The sequence below is a fragment of the Natrix helvetica genome (genome assembly GCF_964273705.1).
Source record: "Natrix helvetica genome assembly, chromosome: 6".
Classification (NCBI taxonomy): Eukaryota; Metazoa; Chordata; class Lepidosauria; order Squamata; family Natricidae; genus Natrix; species Natrix helvetica.
The window spans coordinates 70713228-70726774 of NC_138553.1; the positions used below are offsets into that span (position 1 = coordinate 70713228).

Genomic DNA, 13547 nt, shown 5'->3' on the forward strand with positions numbered 1-13547 from the left:
CTGTTCCCAGTGTGCGCATGTGCTGAGTTGCCAGAGGAAGGGAACAACTAAAAAACAGGGATAAACTTGGAAGTAAGGCCACATGTGGGCGATGAATGGCTCCTCCCAGAGGAAATAAAAGAGGAGCAAAAGAGGAGTAGAGTTTGCAGGAGACAATTAGTTCGCTTAATTGGTTCGTGACTCTCTGAGACACCTTGCCAAGTTTTGCAGATGTGAGCCTGGCAGCTCTCCAAGCCAGATGAGGTCTGTGACTGTAAATTCTCCCTTGAAAGACTTTGCTGGATGTGAATGAGCAGAATTCACAGTAAATTAATAAAAGGATTTTTTGTTGGGAGAAGGAGTTTGCTTCATGCTCTCGGGAAGCCTCGGTCAGAACAGACTCTTTTAGTAACTTTCAAAACAGCTTTTAAAAGACCCAAATACTGCAATCGCATAAATGCACATATTTGCTGACAACTTTATAACTTATTGAAGTTCAACATTTTAAGTCGTAGAAAATTGTCGTCACTTTATATTTATAATCATATTCAGCACAATACAGGAATAATCCTGATAAATCTAGTTCTTTCATCCCCAAATAAAATTATTCCTTTTATCCCACAGGATCCTTTTTCTTGCCTTTTCCCTCCCTCCTTTTAATTATTGCCTCATTTCATCAGCAGTGACCAAAAATCTCACTTATAAAATGATTTTATTTTTTTTCATAACTTAGCTGAACCAACACAAAACTGAATACTGTAAAGCAACAAAAAAAGTTGAAACATTTTAAGTTTTGTTCATTATTGACTAAATAAGGCTACTACGCTCCCTCCCAAAAAAAAAAAGGAAAAGAAAGAAAAAAATAATAATAACAGCAGAGTGAGGGATCTGGCACTCCAATTCTTATTATACAGGTGAAGTATCTACCATCATTTATTGCATGACATTTTAAATCAGACATCGGTCATTTATAGTGCAGTCAGTTCATAGTACTTTTCAAAGTGGCTGGGCTTTAATTGCTACCTGGACACCTATCAGAACTTTTACAATGAAGTAAGACCATCATTACATATGTTTTATTCATAGACACTGTCACCTATAATTCATTATTTCCTCAACTTGTGCAATAAAATAATATTGAAAACTGGGAGAGATCTTGATTAAATGAACTATTTTCCCCCATACCTCTTATCTATGATTGTTTGAACAATCCCTATACATTTTTCTTTAGTAGCATAGAACTAGCATAATACTAAAAGTTAATTGGAGTATTTAGGTAGTATACTACAGTGGACATTGGGAATAACTTTAATATTGACAAATATTTTTTGGGGGGAAGAAGTAAGCCCGTTTCCTGACCTAATCATATCACTATGAGCCAGACTTATAGACAAAGGAAATACTATATTTGAAGGTATCAATGCTTTTCTTTTTTTGAAATACCACTTTCCTTTAACTTTTTTTCTACCGTAATATTGAATAAGGGAGTTTTCAAAAATGTGATGTAAAAAAAAATATCTTGATCAAGGAGCAAGCTGGCCTTTATACTAAATTAGGAAGGGTGGGGGAGGAGGCATGGCGGAGAGATAGAAAGAATGCAACTGAGTATGGAAAGTAATGACTATTCAACTATTTTACACTGTTTTACTGGCATTTAAAAGACTATCACTCCCTTCCAAGGGGAAAAAGGAAAAGGAAAAAGAAGAGGAAGGAAAAAAAACAAAAAGAAAAGAAACAAAGAAACAAAGAGGAAGAGAAGAGAGAAAGGAAGCCTTTCAACAGTGCAATGGTTGAATGCATTTATGTAATATAAACACCATTATTCTTTGCTTTTCTACAGATTCCTCTCTGGTCATGCTTTACATCCAGAATGTCCCAATGGAAGAAAGCAAACTACATCAGCCACTTCAGAGACAACTGAAGTAATAAAAACAACAACTCAACTCTGAACCTTTTTGTCATGACCGTCCACGTTAATTGTTAAATAGGATTTTCTACAAATATACAACATATAAAAACTGTTAAATATATAACTTTAGGCTTTTCAAAATACATTTAATGATCTCTTTCAAACAAGTGTTACTTTCCCCTCCACCCCCCTTCCCCCTGGATTTGCTTTCTGGCGCTAAATGTATCAGATGAGACATAGGCCACAGATGACCAAACATGCTCTTTGCAAATACTGTATTATCCAACTTTTAACGATCAAAGAATGGAACCATAGAAGAGGCATGTTGAACTGGTTAAACTTAGAATGATTTTAGTACGATAAGTCAATCTAAGCACAGAGTAAAATGGTGCGTAGACAGTTTGTCTTGGTTTGAATCAAAAGTTCTGTTTTCTTCTTTAAGATTGGTCATAATCTCTCCATGTTCCCTTGTGATTTTTAGGGTAGTTTTCTCCAAGAGTAGCTCCAGCTTCTTCTGCAGTGTCCCATCAAGGCTTTTGCTGGAAAGTAACATTTCCTCACAGCGTGAACTGAATTTGTACAGGGTGGTTCTCATACTGTTGAATCTAAACAATCTTGTTAACAGTAACATCGTGTCCACTTTAAAATAGATTTTGCTCTTTGGTCTATTGTATATACTGAAACATAAGAAAATAAAAGGAATTCAGGCAGTCTAGGGCACAAGAAAAATTGTCTTCTATACCTTAGTGTCCTTCTGTAGACAAAACAGTCTTCTCTAAGGCAGATTGGGATGCTTAATCTCCAGTTGACTTTTCCAATTATTGTAACCACAGATCAAGTCCAGCAGTGGAACGTAACTCAGATGCAATATTAACCGTGAACTTGTGGTTTTGATTGTTGTATTGCTAACGCCCAAGCCTTTCTCTTAGATCTTGATTCCTTAGTCCAAATTTCTTTAATAGGGTAGAACAGACTTTTAGCTCATAATGTAGAATTATGCCTTCTTCGATGAAATACAGAGAAATAGACAGTTGAATTGATGACATAGAATGGATGATTGATCCACAGCAGTGAAACTTGATTAGGGAATGTAGCTCACACCGAGCCTAAAAACGCCTACAAGATTTCTTCGTTGCTGCATTTGTCAGGAGACCTGAAATTCAATAAGAACAACTGGGTTAATTTCTTAACTTTAAATGTTATGAATAAATTAAACACTTACTGATTGCCATCCTTATAACTTTTATTGCAGCTTTACCTTCTCTGAACCGTATATGGGTTTTAAGAAAATAAAAAGCACGGTTTAAAAAGATGAGACACAGGGCACATATTTTACAGATAATGTAGGGGTATTGTAAAATGCATAATTCTTTGATCCATGTACAATAGAAAAGCATTTGGATTTGAATCACATATTTTCCTTTTGTTTTCAAAATGCAAGTTTATGTTCTCATTCAAGAAGCTAATTTAATTAATGCTGCCCTCTAGTGATATTGCTATTAAACAGATAGCCATATTGTTATACATTGATATATAGAAAAAAGTAATGAGGAAAAAAGTAGCCATAACATTGTAAGCTAAATTTAACACACCAACGTTTTCTAAAGAGTGATGAAAAGGGAGAATCTGGGTGTTAGTAGGAAAATAATGGCTGGCAAACACGCACACACACACACACACACACACACACACAAACACACATTTTAAAGATTTAAAAAGTCAAAGACATGGAGATTTGGGGAAACAAAATAAAATTATAGATACAGTATTGTTATGCAAACCTGTGTTGTAAATATTAAATGAATGTTTCTTTTTGCATTTATGTATTTTCTCAACATTTAGAATATTTTGTTTATATATATATATATATATATATATATATATATATATATATATATATATATATATATATATATATATATATATATATATATATATATATATATATAAATAAATAAAACAACAGAAGTTTTGATATAATTTGCAAAACTTTCTCTTTTTTCTAATATAGTACTTTGAAGGTCAAATAATTTAATGCTTCTAACATCCATACCCTAACTGATGAGTAATACCTTTATTTTTCTCTATTCTTATTTCTAATTTTTTGAGTTATCTAAAAAATTGAATGTCAATAATGTTAATTAGTACTGTACAAAAATCATTATATCAAAACAATATATTGTAATTTACAACAATATAATGAAAAGAACATTTTTTTTTAAACCAGCATTGTACAAATAGATTTTTGAGCTACTAAGGATGGCAATGCTATTGTTTTAACTTACAATAGACGTTTTTATTAAAATAAAGGATATAATTGAAAGATTTTTCCGAGGGTCCCTAGAACAACTGTAGGTGGCTTTTTTGCACAGTATAATTTGAAGTAAATCATGTCATAGGTTATTGATATACAACATTTTTTTTTTACCAAAGCTGACTAATAATTTCCTGAACAGAATTAACCCTGGTTTGGGTGTGAAGGTCACTAAATTATCACACAATTGCATAGAATGATTCAGAGCAAAACTACTTCATTGTTTGTATCTATCCATGTTTTTCCTTTTTTTTTCTCCTATTGCCTGGGCAACTAATAGTTGTAGCTGGCAATCAATTATCTCTTTATTCCTACCAACAGGATGCAGATTCTAATCTGTAACTGTGAAGAGTAGACATTTGGGGCCTAAGAGAGAAGTGAATTTGAAGTTCTGAGGAGGGTAGTGGTATGTGAGTTTATTTACATAAATGCATATATCACACCTGGAAGCCATCTTTTTACATTGGGCCTTCAGACCTGCCACATTTTCTACTGTGGTAAAATGGGAGTGGAGGTTATATGGAGTATGGGAGATATATAGTCTAAATAACCTTCCTTTCTCAGAGAGTCAAGGACACCTTGCCCTGCCGATGGAGTGGTGTGACTGTGAGGCATCTCCAGTTGGGACGGTGCCTGATTGGGCCATGTGATGGACATGTGGGTCAGTAATGGTATCCTCTTATCTTCACTACTGGTTTGTTAGCAGGAGGGTGCACGTCTGGGCATGCACAGAAGGGCCTTGATGACGTTTGGGTGGGTGGGCGGAACCTCGTGCCCCGCCACTACTGGTTCATCCGAACTGGCGTGAACCGTCAGAATACCACCTCTGATGTGGGCAGGGACTTGAGCTTTCACTTGGGTGGGGAAAACCTGGAAGCTTTCAGATTCCGTTTTTTCCAGATGTGCCAAGGTGACATCTCTAATAAAATGGAACTTTGAGGAAACTCAAGACTTGGAGTCTTGTTTTGTTGTGGGCCTTACTTGGAGTCCTGACAACATATTTATATATTTCTATACTGCTGTAGAGTGGTTTACATAGAAGTAGTGCTGACATCTCAACTTCTTTTAATGAAAGAGCAACCATTACCAAAAATACTAAAATACTTGAAATTCACTTTGACGTTAATGAAAGCCATCGTTTGTATTCGGATCCTTGCCTGTTTTAATAGCAGGTATATTGTTGACCTTAATGGGTCATAACTTCCTACACAGATGAAATGTAATGAACTGGAAAAACAAAAGAGCTTGAAGGCAGAAATCAGGAGAATGAAGGAGCAATGCCATTACTCAAATCAGAGGAGATATACTACCTGTCATTGTACTGTTTCTGAATTGATAAGCAGATGCAAAAGTTCAACAAGAGCCCATTAAGATTAAATTTGTCCGCGTTTGAGAACTTTGCTTCCCAAGAGATAAGGGTGTTGAGAAAGCCTTGATTATTCCACAGCAGATCATAGCTGTGTTTGCTTGTGGTTGGACTGCATATTTTAAGTAAGTGTTTTATTTTTCTCTGGAGTAGGATCACATTCTATCTTAAAAGCTAGAATGTTAACATACTTATCACCTCTGTTCTCAGAGATGTGGAAAGGTAGAGGGAAAAGCTGCAAATGTATTGAGATTGCACTTACCAGAATTTCAAACAATTACCACACTTTTGGTGAAAATACTATATGGTCAAGGCTACTCTTCAAATCGAGATGGTTTGACCATATATTTGATCTATGGAAGAAAGAAACTTTGGCCCAACTTTAGATTACCATATTTTTGGAGTATAAGATGCACCGGAGTATAAGACGCACCAAGATTTTGAAGAGGCAAATTAAAAAAAAAGTTTTTGCAGACCTCCCCAAAACAGTCCGTTTTTCATGAAAACATGCCCGTTTTTTGTCAAAAAAGGGGGCATGAATAGCCTTGTAGAGTCCTCCTGGGGGGTGGGGGTGGGCCAAAATGAGCAAAAAATGGCCCATTTTTTGTCAAAAAAAGAGCATGCATTGCCTCTAGGAGGCTTATAGAGTGCTCCTGGGGAATGGGGGGAATTGAGCAAAAAATGGCTTGTTTTTCGCTCATTTCTGCTCTCCCCAGCCCCCAGGAGCACCCTGGAAGCCTCCTAAAGGCAATCACAGCCATTTTGGTGAAGGGGGCAGGGTTTTGGGAGGCCAAAAATGCTGTATTCAGTGTATAAGACGCACTCAGATTTTCAGCCTCTTTTTTGAGGGAAAAAGGTCCGTCTTATACTCTGAAAAACATGGTATTCAATAGTGTGATTTATGAAGCAAGATCTGTGTTTCTATGAAGGGCACAATTTCTTCTGAATTCCTATTCTGAATACTAACAGGGGACTGCTTTTTTTCTGCTCAATAATCTAAATGAAATTATATAAAATGGTAATGGGTTTCATTTTTCACACTGTTGAAGACTTTTAGGAATTAACACAATTTTCTCTGTTTCTTTGACACTGTGGGCATGGTGGAATCAACCAAAGCTCTTGGTATTGGACTTATAATAACCACTATTGAACTAAATAACTACAGTGTGAAAAATTAATTGCTATCCCAATGACACAGTAGTTTAGAATTCAAACATCTCCATCCATTTGACAATAATATTTTTCTTTGAGGAAAAAAAAAACTCAAAATATACTACAGATAAATATTATGAATGAATAAAGTGTGCAATTATGATCGCAAATAAGATTTAGAAATAGAAATTATCTTGTCTAATACTGTCATCCCATGATAAAAGACTTGTTATTCTTATTTTGGGAGAAAAGTAATCTTGGGTTTATGCTTCTGTGATAAACAGGTACTTGTCTTTTAAAAAGCTTTTATAACACAGCTCTTTGGGCCTGTAAGATGGTTAACAATTAATCCATCAAAAATAAATGTCAAATAAAACTAAGCACACAGTACTTACAAAATATCAACAATTATTATATAGATCTCATAACACGAAACTAAGTCATCTTAGGCTTCTGGAGACGAGTGCACTTAAAAAAAAAGGACCAAAACTATGTTAAAAGCTTTTTAGGAATCACAGTGAAACAGTCAGTATGATCCTACATCTGTTTAAATGTATGGCAGAATCTACAAAGTTTAGCTTAGTAATGGCTAACTTTTTTGGTGCCGAGTGAAACCCCAAAATTCAATGTGAGCGCCCCTCATGCATGTGCTCCCATGCATGTGTCCTGCTCCCCCATGCACGGATGTGTAAGCCCCGTGCATTCATGCACATCCCCCCAGCCAAAGCATTTTTGGCTTCCAGGTTGGTGCAGGACGCTTTCCAGGCCCAAAATAGGGTGCAGGAGGTGCACGCCATGTGCAGGACCCCCCAAAATGCAATGCAAGCGCCTCCAGCACATGTGCCAGAGGGACACATATGCAGCAGAAATCCGAAGGCCAGCTGGCCACCGGGAGGTGCACACTCATGCACTGTGGAGCTGGGCTGGGGCAATGGCTGAAATGGCCACAGAGAGGGCTCTGCATGCCACCTGTGGCAGGTATGCCATAGGTTTGCCATCATGGGCTTAGGTCATCGCTTATCAAAAAGGATTCAGTAAAGCTGGAGAAGATGTTGAAATAGACCCCCAAAATAAGATCAAATAGCTGAAAAAAGTCCATATTTTAAAGTTATATTTGGAATGTTTATCATAGGCAAAAAAAAAAAAAAACCCAGTCCAACAGAGGTGAACTTGAAAATATAAATAAGCATGGTATGGTGAAATATAGGTGACAAAGCCCTCTTGTCATTAAAATGTGAGAATTCAGGATCATTTAGAGAGGATGAAGAATGGAAGATTCAAGACAGATTGAAAATAATATTATCCGGTATTATCGTTATTACCAGGGATTGCTGCACTTGGTATGGGTGCTACAAAGGCTTACTGCTTCATAATCCTAGTGAAAATCTTATATGAAAACCTTAATTGATGAAAGCAGTCATGGGAGACTAAAGGCCCGTTTGGAAAAAAATCACCTCATGCAGAAAATTGCAACTTGGAACATAAGAGCAGCAAATGGAAGCTGTAGCTAGAAAGTATTCTGCCCCCCCCCCCCCCCCCCAGCTTTGCTCGGTTAGTTGTAGCTACACCTGTGGCTGCATTTAAAGATTTCTCCAAAGCTGGAGTTAGAATATAATGCAATGGTCTTTGTCTTTCCTTGCTGGAAGTATATTTCAGTTCTGCATTGGCTACTGAGTATTTTTCCTACACACAGACACACTCATTTTCTTTTCTTTTTTCTTTTCTTTTTTTTTGCAGTAGATTTTTTATTATTTTTCTCCTTCTACCACACATTACAATCATTAGCCGGCTTGGCCTAATTCCAGCTCTCCCACCTCAGTCTGTATTTTTAAATTTCACGGGTTGGTCTTAGGCTAAGTTTTTAATTTTTATAAATTTGTACAGGGGTTTAAAGTTTAATCCGATTTTAACTATATTTATGATTATTTGTATGATTTTTAATTTGGTACCTGTACACCGCCCCGAGTCCCTTCGGGGAGAGGGGGCGGTCTAGAAATCAAATCAAATAAATAAATAAATAAATAAATTATATCAACATTGTTTACATTGTTATATCATCATATCTGTACATATATATCATATTCCGCTTCTATATTTACATACTTTTATAAACAGTTCTATAGATATTTATATATATTGTTTTTCGGCTTAATTATTTTTCTTGTTTTGCAGCCATTTATACCAATTGTTCCAAATTTCATAATACTCCAATTCTTCTTTATCCTTTAATTTCAGTGTTAATTTATCCATCTCTGCGCAGTCCAAAGTTTTTTTAATCACTAATTTTTTATCACTAATTTAACACACTCATTTTCTAAGCAGTTTCCCCCTGTGTTTCTCTTCTATTGCTATGGGTTACTATTTTTCAAATTTTAGTTTTGTGGTCTCTGTGAATTTTTAGTTTTTGTAACTCGTAACCGTTTTTTGCCCATCATTTTTTTTTTCTTTTCCTTTTAACTTGGGTTCAGCTTCTCCACCATAAAGCTGACACCCCCCCCCCACCAATTCACTTCATTTAATTGTTGCAGGCAACTTTCAAGATGGCTATCTGAGGCAGATCCCCCCCCCAAAATGAATATGCCAAAATCTGGGCTTCCCCCCCCCCTCTAAGAGACCTATATAGTCCCTGAGAGAAAGTATTTATTGGAAAAGAATTGGATTGATCAGATGTATTATTTGTGGCAGCTCCAATTTGGCCAGGAAAGATACTATTTTAATTAAGTTTACAAATACTATGAATCTCTTCAAATTTTGCTTGCTTGAAATTTTGTCATTATTGCTCTTAGTATTTGATTTTATATTTTATTTTCCATTTCATCAAAAAGCTACTTATTTCTCTTCAAATTAACTGCCTGTGAAGTAAGCCAGCTGAGAGAGTCAGTCATCCAGGAAGCTTTTGTGGCTGAAGGTAGTCCTGCTCCTAGACTAATATCTTAACTACTATAGCAGTGATGGCTAACCTTTTTCTAAATTGTGTGTACGTGACACCCCCCCCCCCCAACCTGTGCAAGAGGGTGAGTTTTTGGCCTCCCCAGGCTATGAAGTCTTTTCTGAAGCCTAGGGAGGGCAAACCCCAGGTCCAACGGGTCAACTGGAAGTTCACGAACGAACTTCCGGTTGGCCCGTTAGGCCAGTTTTTTGCCCTCCCCAGGCTCTAGAGACTTTCCTAAAGCCTGAGGAGGGCAAAAACGGCCTCCCATGGCCCTCCAGAAGGCCGAAAAGCATCTGGCCAGCACATACATGTGCGCCAGAGCTGAGAGGTGCTGTGCCAGCAAATATGGCTGTGAGTGGCACTTGTGGCACGCATGCAATATGTTCAACATCACAGTATTATACTATATAATAGTAGCTCCAAATTTTCTCATAAATATTTAGATATTGCTCTAAAGTTTTCTAGTTTAAAATTTGAACATATAATGGTGCCTGGGGATTTTAATGTAATTTTGGTTCTTTAATTGACAATAAAGTTGCTATCAAATACCAATCACCCAGGTAGAGATGTCTGCATAGTACAGATATGGTAGAACCTCTGGTCATGAACGCTTCTAACCACGACCAAATCGGGTCCTAACCAAAAAAAAAAAAAAAATCACAATTTTTTTTGCAGCTCATTTCACCTTCCATGTCAATTTTTTTGTAAGCGCCAAATTTCCAAAATTAGGTTCAGGTGACAACCAAATCGGTTTGCAACCAAAGTTATGGAATTAATTATGGTTGTGACCAGAGGTTCTACTGAATATGCAAATGTAATTTATCTGATATTTAGCATCAGTTAGACATGACCCAACAAGAATATTATGTATAATACAAAATTCCTTGCAGTACATATTCTTGCTTAGGTTTTAATATCCCAGTTCTTAGCTAATTGTTTAGATAATTGTAATCTAGGCACACTTTTATCAAACCATACTGCAGTAACGTTTATATTCCTTTGCAAAAACTGTTAAATGTTCAGCTAGTATAATATATTTTACTACGCCATCAAAAAATCCAAAATTTATGGATCAAAATAAATTTGTTTAAACCTTTTTTCAAATAAATTATCAACAAATCATGAAATCAGAATTGTGTGAGGTGCTTCTAAAGCTGTTATAAGTGGCCAGATTATCATTCTTATGCTTCACAGGAGAAGAAAAAAAAATGAATATTGTCATTCTAGTTTGGAAAGAAAAGCTGAGGAAATTTTGGAATTTTATGATGAAATCCTATGTTAGTACTATATTATTATTTTAGATCTGGTAAAGTAGAACTTATTTATATGATTCCAAAATTCAGTATTAATTACGCATATTAAATTGATATATTTTAATAGCAGTGAGGAGAAAAATTAAGGAATTTGTGACAATTTTTTAAATTAAAACTTTCATAAAAATGTATTTTTCAAGGATTTCACAGGTATATTAGATATATTGATAAAATCACTGATATTTTTTTATGAGATGATCAGACCACGGTTTCTGTCTTTCCAAATTGCAACTCTAATATAAAATTAGAAATACTAGTTTCTGGAGTTGTTTTAGAACATAAATAAATAAACATTTACCATCATGCATGCAACTACAGAGCAATCATTTGAGTCCTTTAAAATCTTGGCAGGTGCTTTATTCTAATTTTAGCCAGAATTTAAGTGTAAAAATAGCAAGACATAAATTGGATGATGCTGGGAAAAATATTTAAGTCTGATCTTTGTCTTATGTCTTTTATGACCTTAACGTAAGGCTAATTAAACAAAAATAATTTTTAGCTCTATAGTTACCTCAGCAGGTGTACAAATGTTTCATTATGTACCTTTATATGTTGGAGATAGTAATAAATATAAATGAATGTTAATATATATGTATTGGACATGGTCAGAGTTAATTATGGAATAATCTTGAGATGAGATGATTTCCTGGATCAACAACAAGCCTACTTGATTGGGATTAAACATGAAAATTAAACATTTTCAGATCCTGAAAGTGACTGGGTTAAGATCAGTACTGTATTATTTCCCAAAATAAATGGGAGGAAGAAGAAATACTATATATGTTCATTGCCTTGAGTTACTTACAAAAAAAAAAAATTAAAAAGCAGTGTAAAAAATTAAAAAAGAAAAATGAATATCTGGTTTTTCTAAGATCATCATTAACAGGAGCATAATAATCATTTATCTATTTATTCCTATTTTCAAATGCACTGATAGCAAGCTAAATAAGTCCAATCCAGAGTTTCTGATTATATATTCATAATTATGAAATATTCATAATTTTCATTCCCGAATCTGAGCAACATCACACCGCAAGTGCTGTGGATAATCTACTTTATCTTTTTTTTATTTTACACACACACACACACACACACACACACACAATTTCACTTTTTCTGATTTCATTGAATTCAAGTTCCTTACCAATTACACTCTAAGAACTTAAGTTCTCTAACGCTTTAAATTTCAATGTTCCATGTGCATTCATTAAAATAGTGAATTTCAACAGATATTGACTTCCATCATCCCTCCCATGACTTTGGTCATACATAATTTCACACAATGTGTTTTGTTAATATACAAAAGATATAGATTACAACTCTTAGTCATACGTAAGCCATTTGCAGCATTCAATAGCAGTGAATTAGTACCTTTAGCATATTTTGATTGATAAAAAGACAAGTCCAACCAAAGATCTTATTTGGTTCTAAGAGTATTCAATTTATTCTATGCTGGATCAAATTTCCAATACATAACAGATGCACCACCAGCTAAGTTGTATACCCAATATACACAGACACAGGCAGATTACTTCCCCCAAACCCGAATATTTAGCAATTTATTTTTCATTTTATTTAGATAGTATCTTTTACCCACTCTCTTTTTTCCACCTCTTTCCTCTGTTTGGAGAAGGGAGAAGAAATCCAGTCACAAAAGCCAAAGCACTCAACTGACAAATATTTGTCCTTACCTAGGCTTCCTGATAAAGCATAACACACATTTAGTTCCAAAACCCCTCTTTTACTTAAATGGCTGTGAATTATGGTCATTCACAGCTCACAATGATTCACAAATAGTCTGCAAAGAGTCCGACAGATGTCTGCCACAGTCTTTCAGGGTAATGCTGATAAGCACCTACCTTTATCTCCCTTGAAATGCTGCCAGAGACCTAATTGCCAATTAGTTTTGCATGGTCAAACATAGCACAGAGTCAAACGGAGCTTCTCAGAAGTTGAACCGACGAGAACAAACTAATTGCATCCTGCAAAGGCTCACGTCCGTTTGCTCCTCTTTTATGTCTTATGGGAGGGGCCAATCATCTCCAAGCCTTACTCCCGAGTCACCCCTTTTGTTTGAACTGTTCTTGCCTTCTGGCAGCTCTGTGCATGCATACACTGGGAACAGGCTCACACTGTTCTTCTGACTTGGTGATGTCAGATTCCGGAGGCTCCAGATGCAGCACATCATTACCAGATGGCCTTGGCTCCCTCTCTGTCTTCAACCCAAAGCTCTCGTCCAAGCCTTCCCCAGACTCCAGGACTGGCCCATGTTCCTCCCAACCTCCTCACTGTCTGACTTTGCTACCAGCTCCGCAGACCACCGGCGGACCACAACAATATTATATGTATACACCTGTAGTGTGCTTCTTTCATCTGTCCAATGCATGTATGTATGTGTATGTGTATATATGTGTGTGTGTGTGTGTGTGTGTGTGTGTGTATAGATAGATAGAGATAGAGAGATAGAGAGATATAGATATATGTATTGTGTCACACCCCCTGGTATGCCCAAATATGGAAGGGAGCATACTGCTTCCCTTTTCTGTTTATCGGCTCACCCTAGGAGCCATCCAGGCAGAAAG

The 13547-nt window shown here is 36.0% G+C and overlaps 1 protein-coding gene across 3 annotated transcripts in view; it reads right to left on the reverse strand.

Moving 5' to 3' along the window:
- Nucleotides 1-896: 896 nt before the first annotated feature.
- TAFA5 (TAFA chemokine like family member 5) overlaps nucleotides 897-13547 on the reverse strand; it is a 330481-nt gene continuing 317830 nt past the window's right edge. For all 3 annotated transcript variants that reach the window (XM_081958793.1, XM_081958790.1, XM_081958791.1), the window contains one exon: nucleotides 897-3041. In XM_081958793.1, the coding sequence (XP_081814919.1) occupies nucleotides 3033-3041 (9 nt within the window). In that variant the 3' untranslated portion in view covers nucleotides 897-3032. The remainder of the gene's footprint in view (nucleotides 3042-13547) is intronic.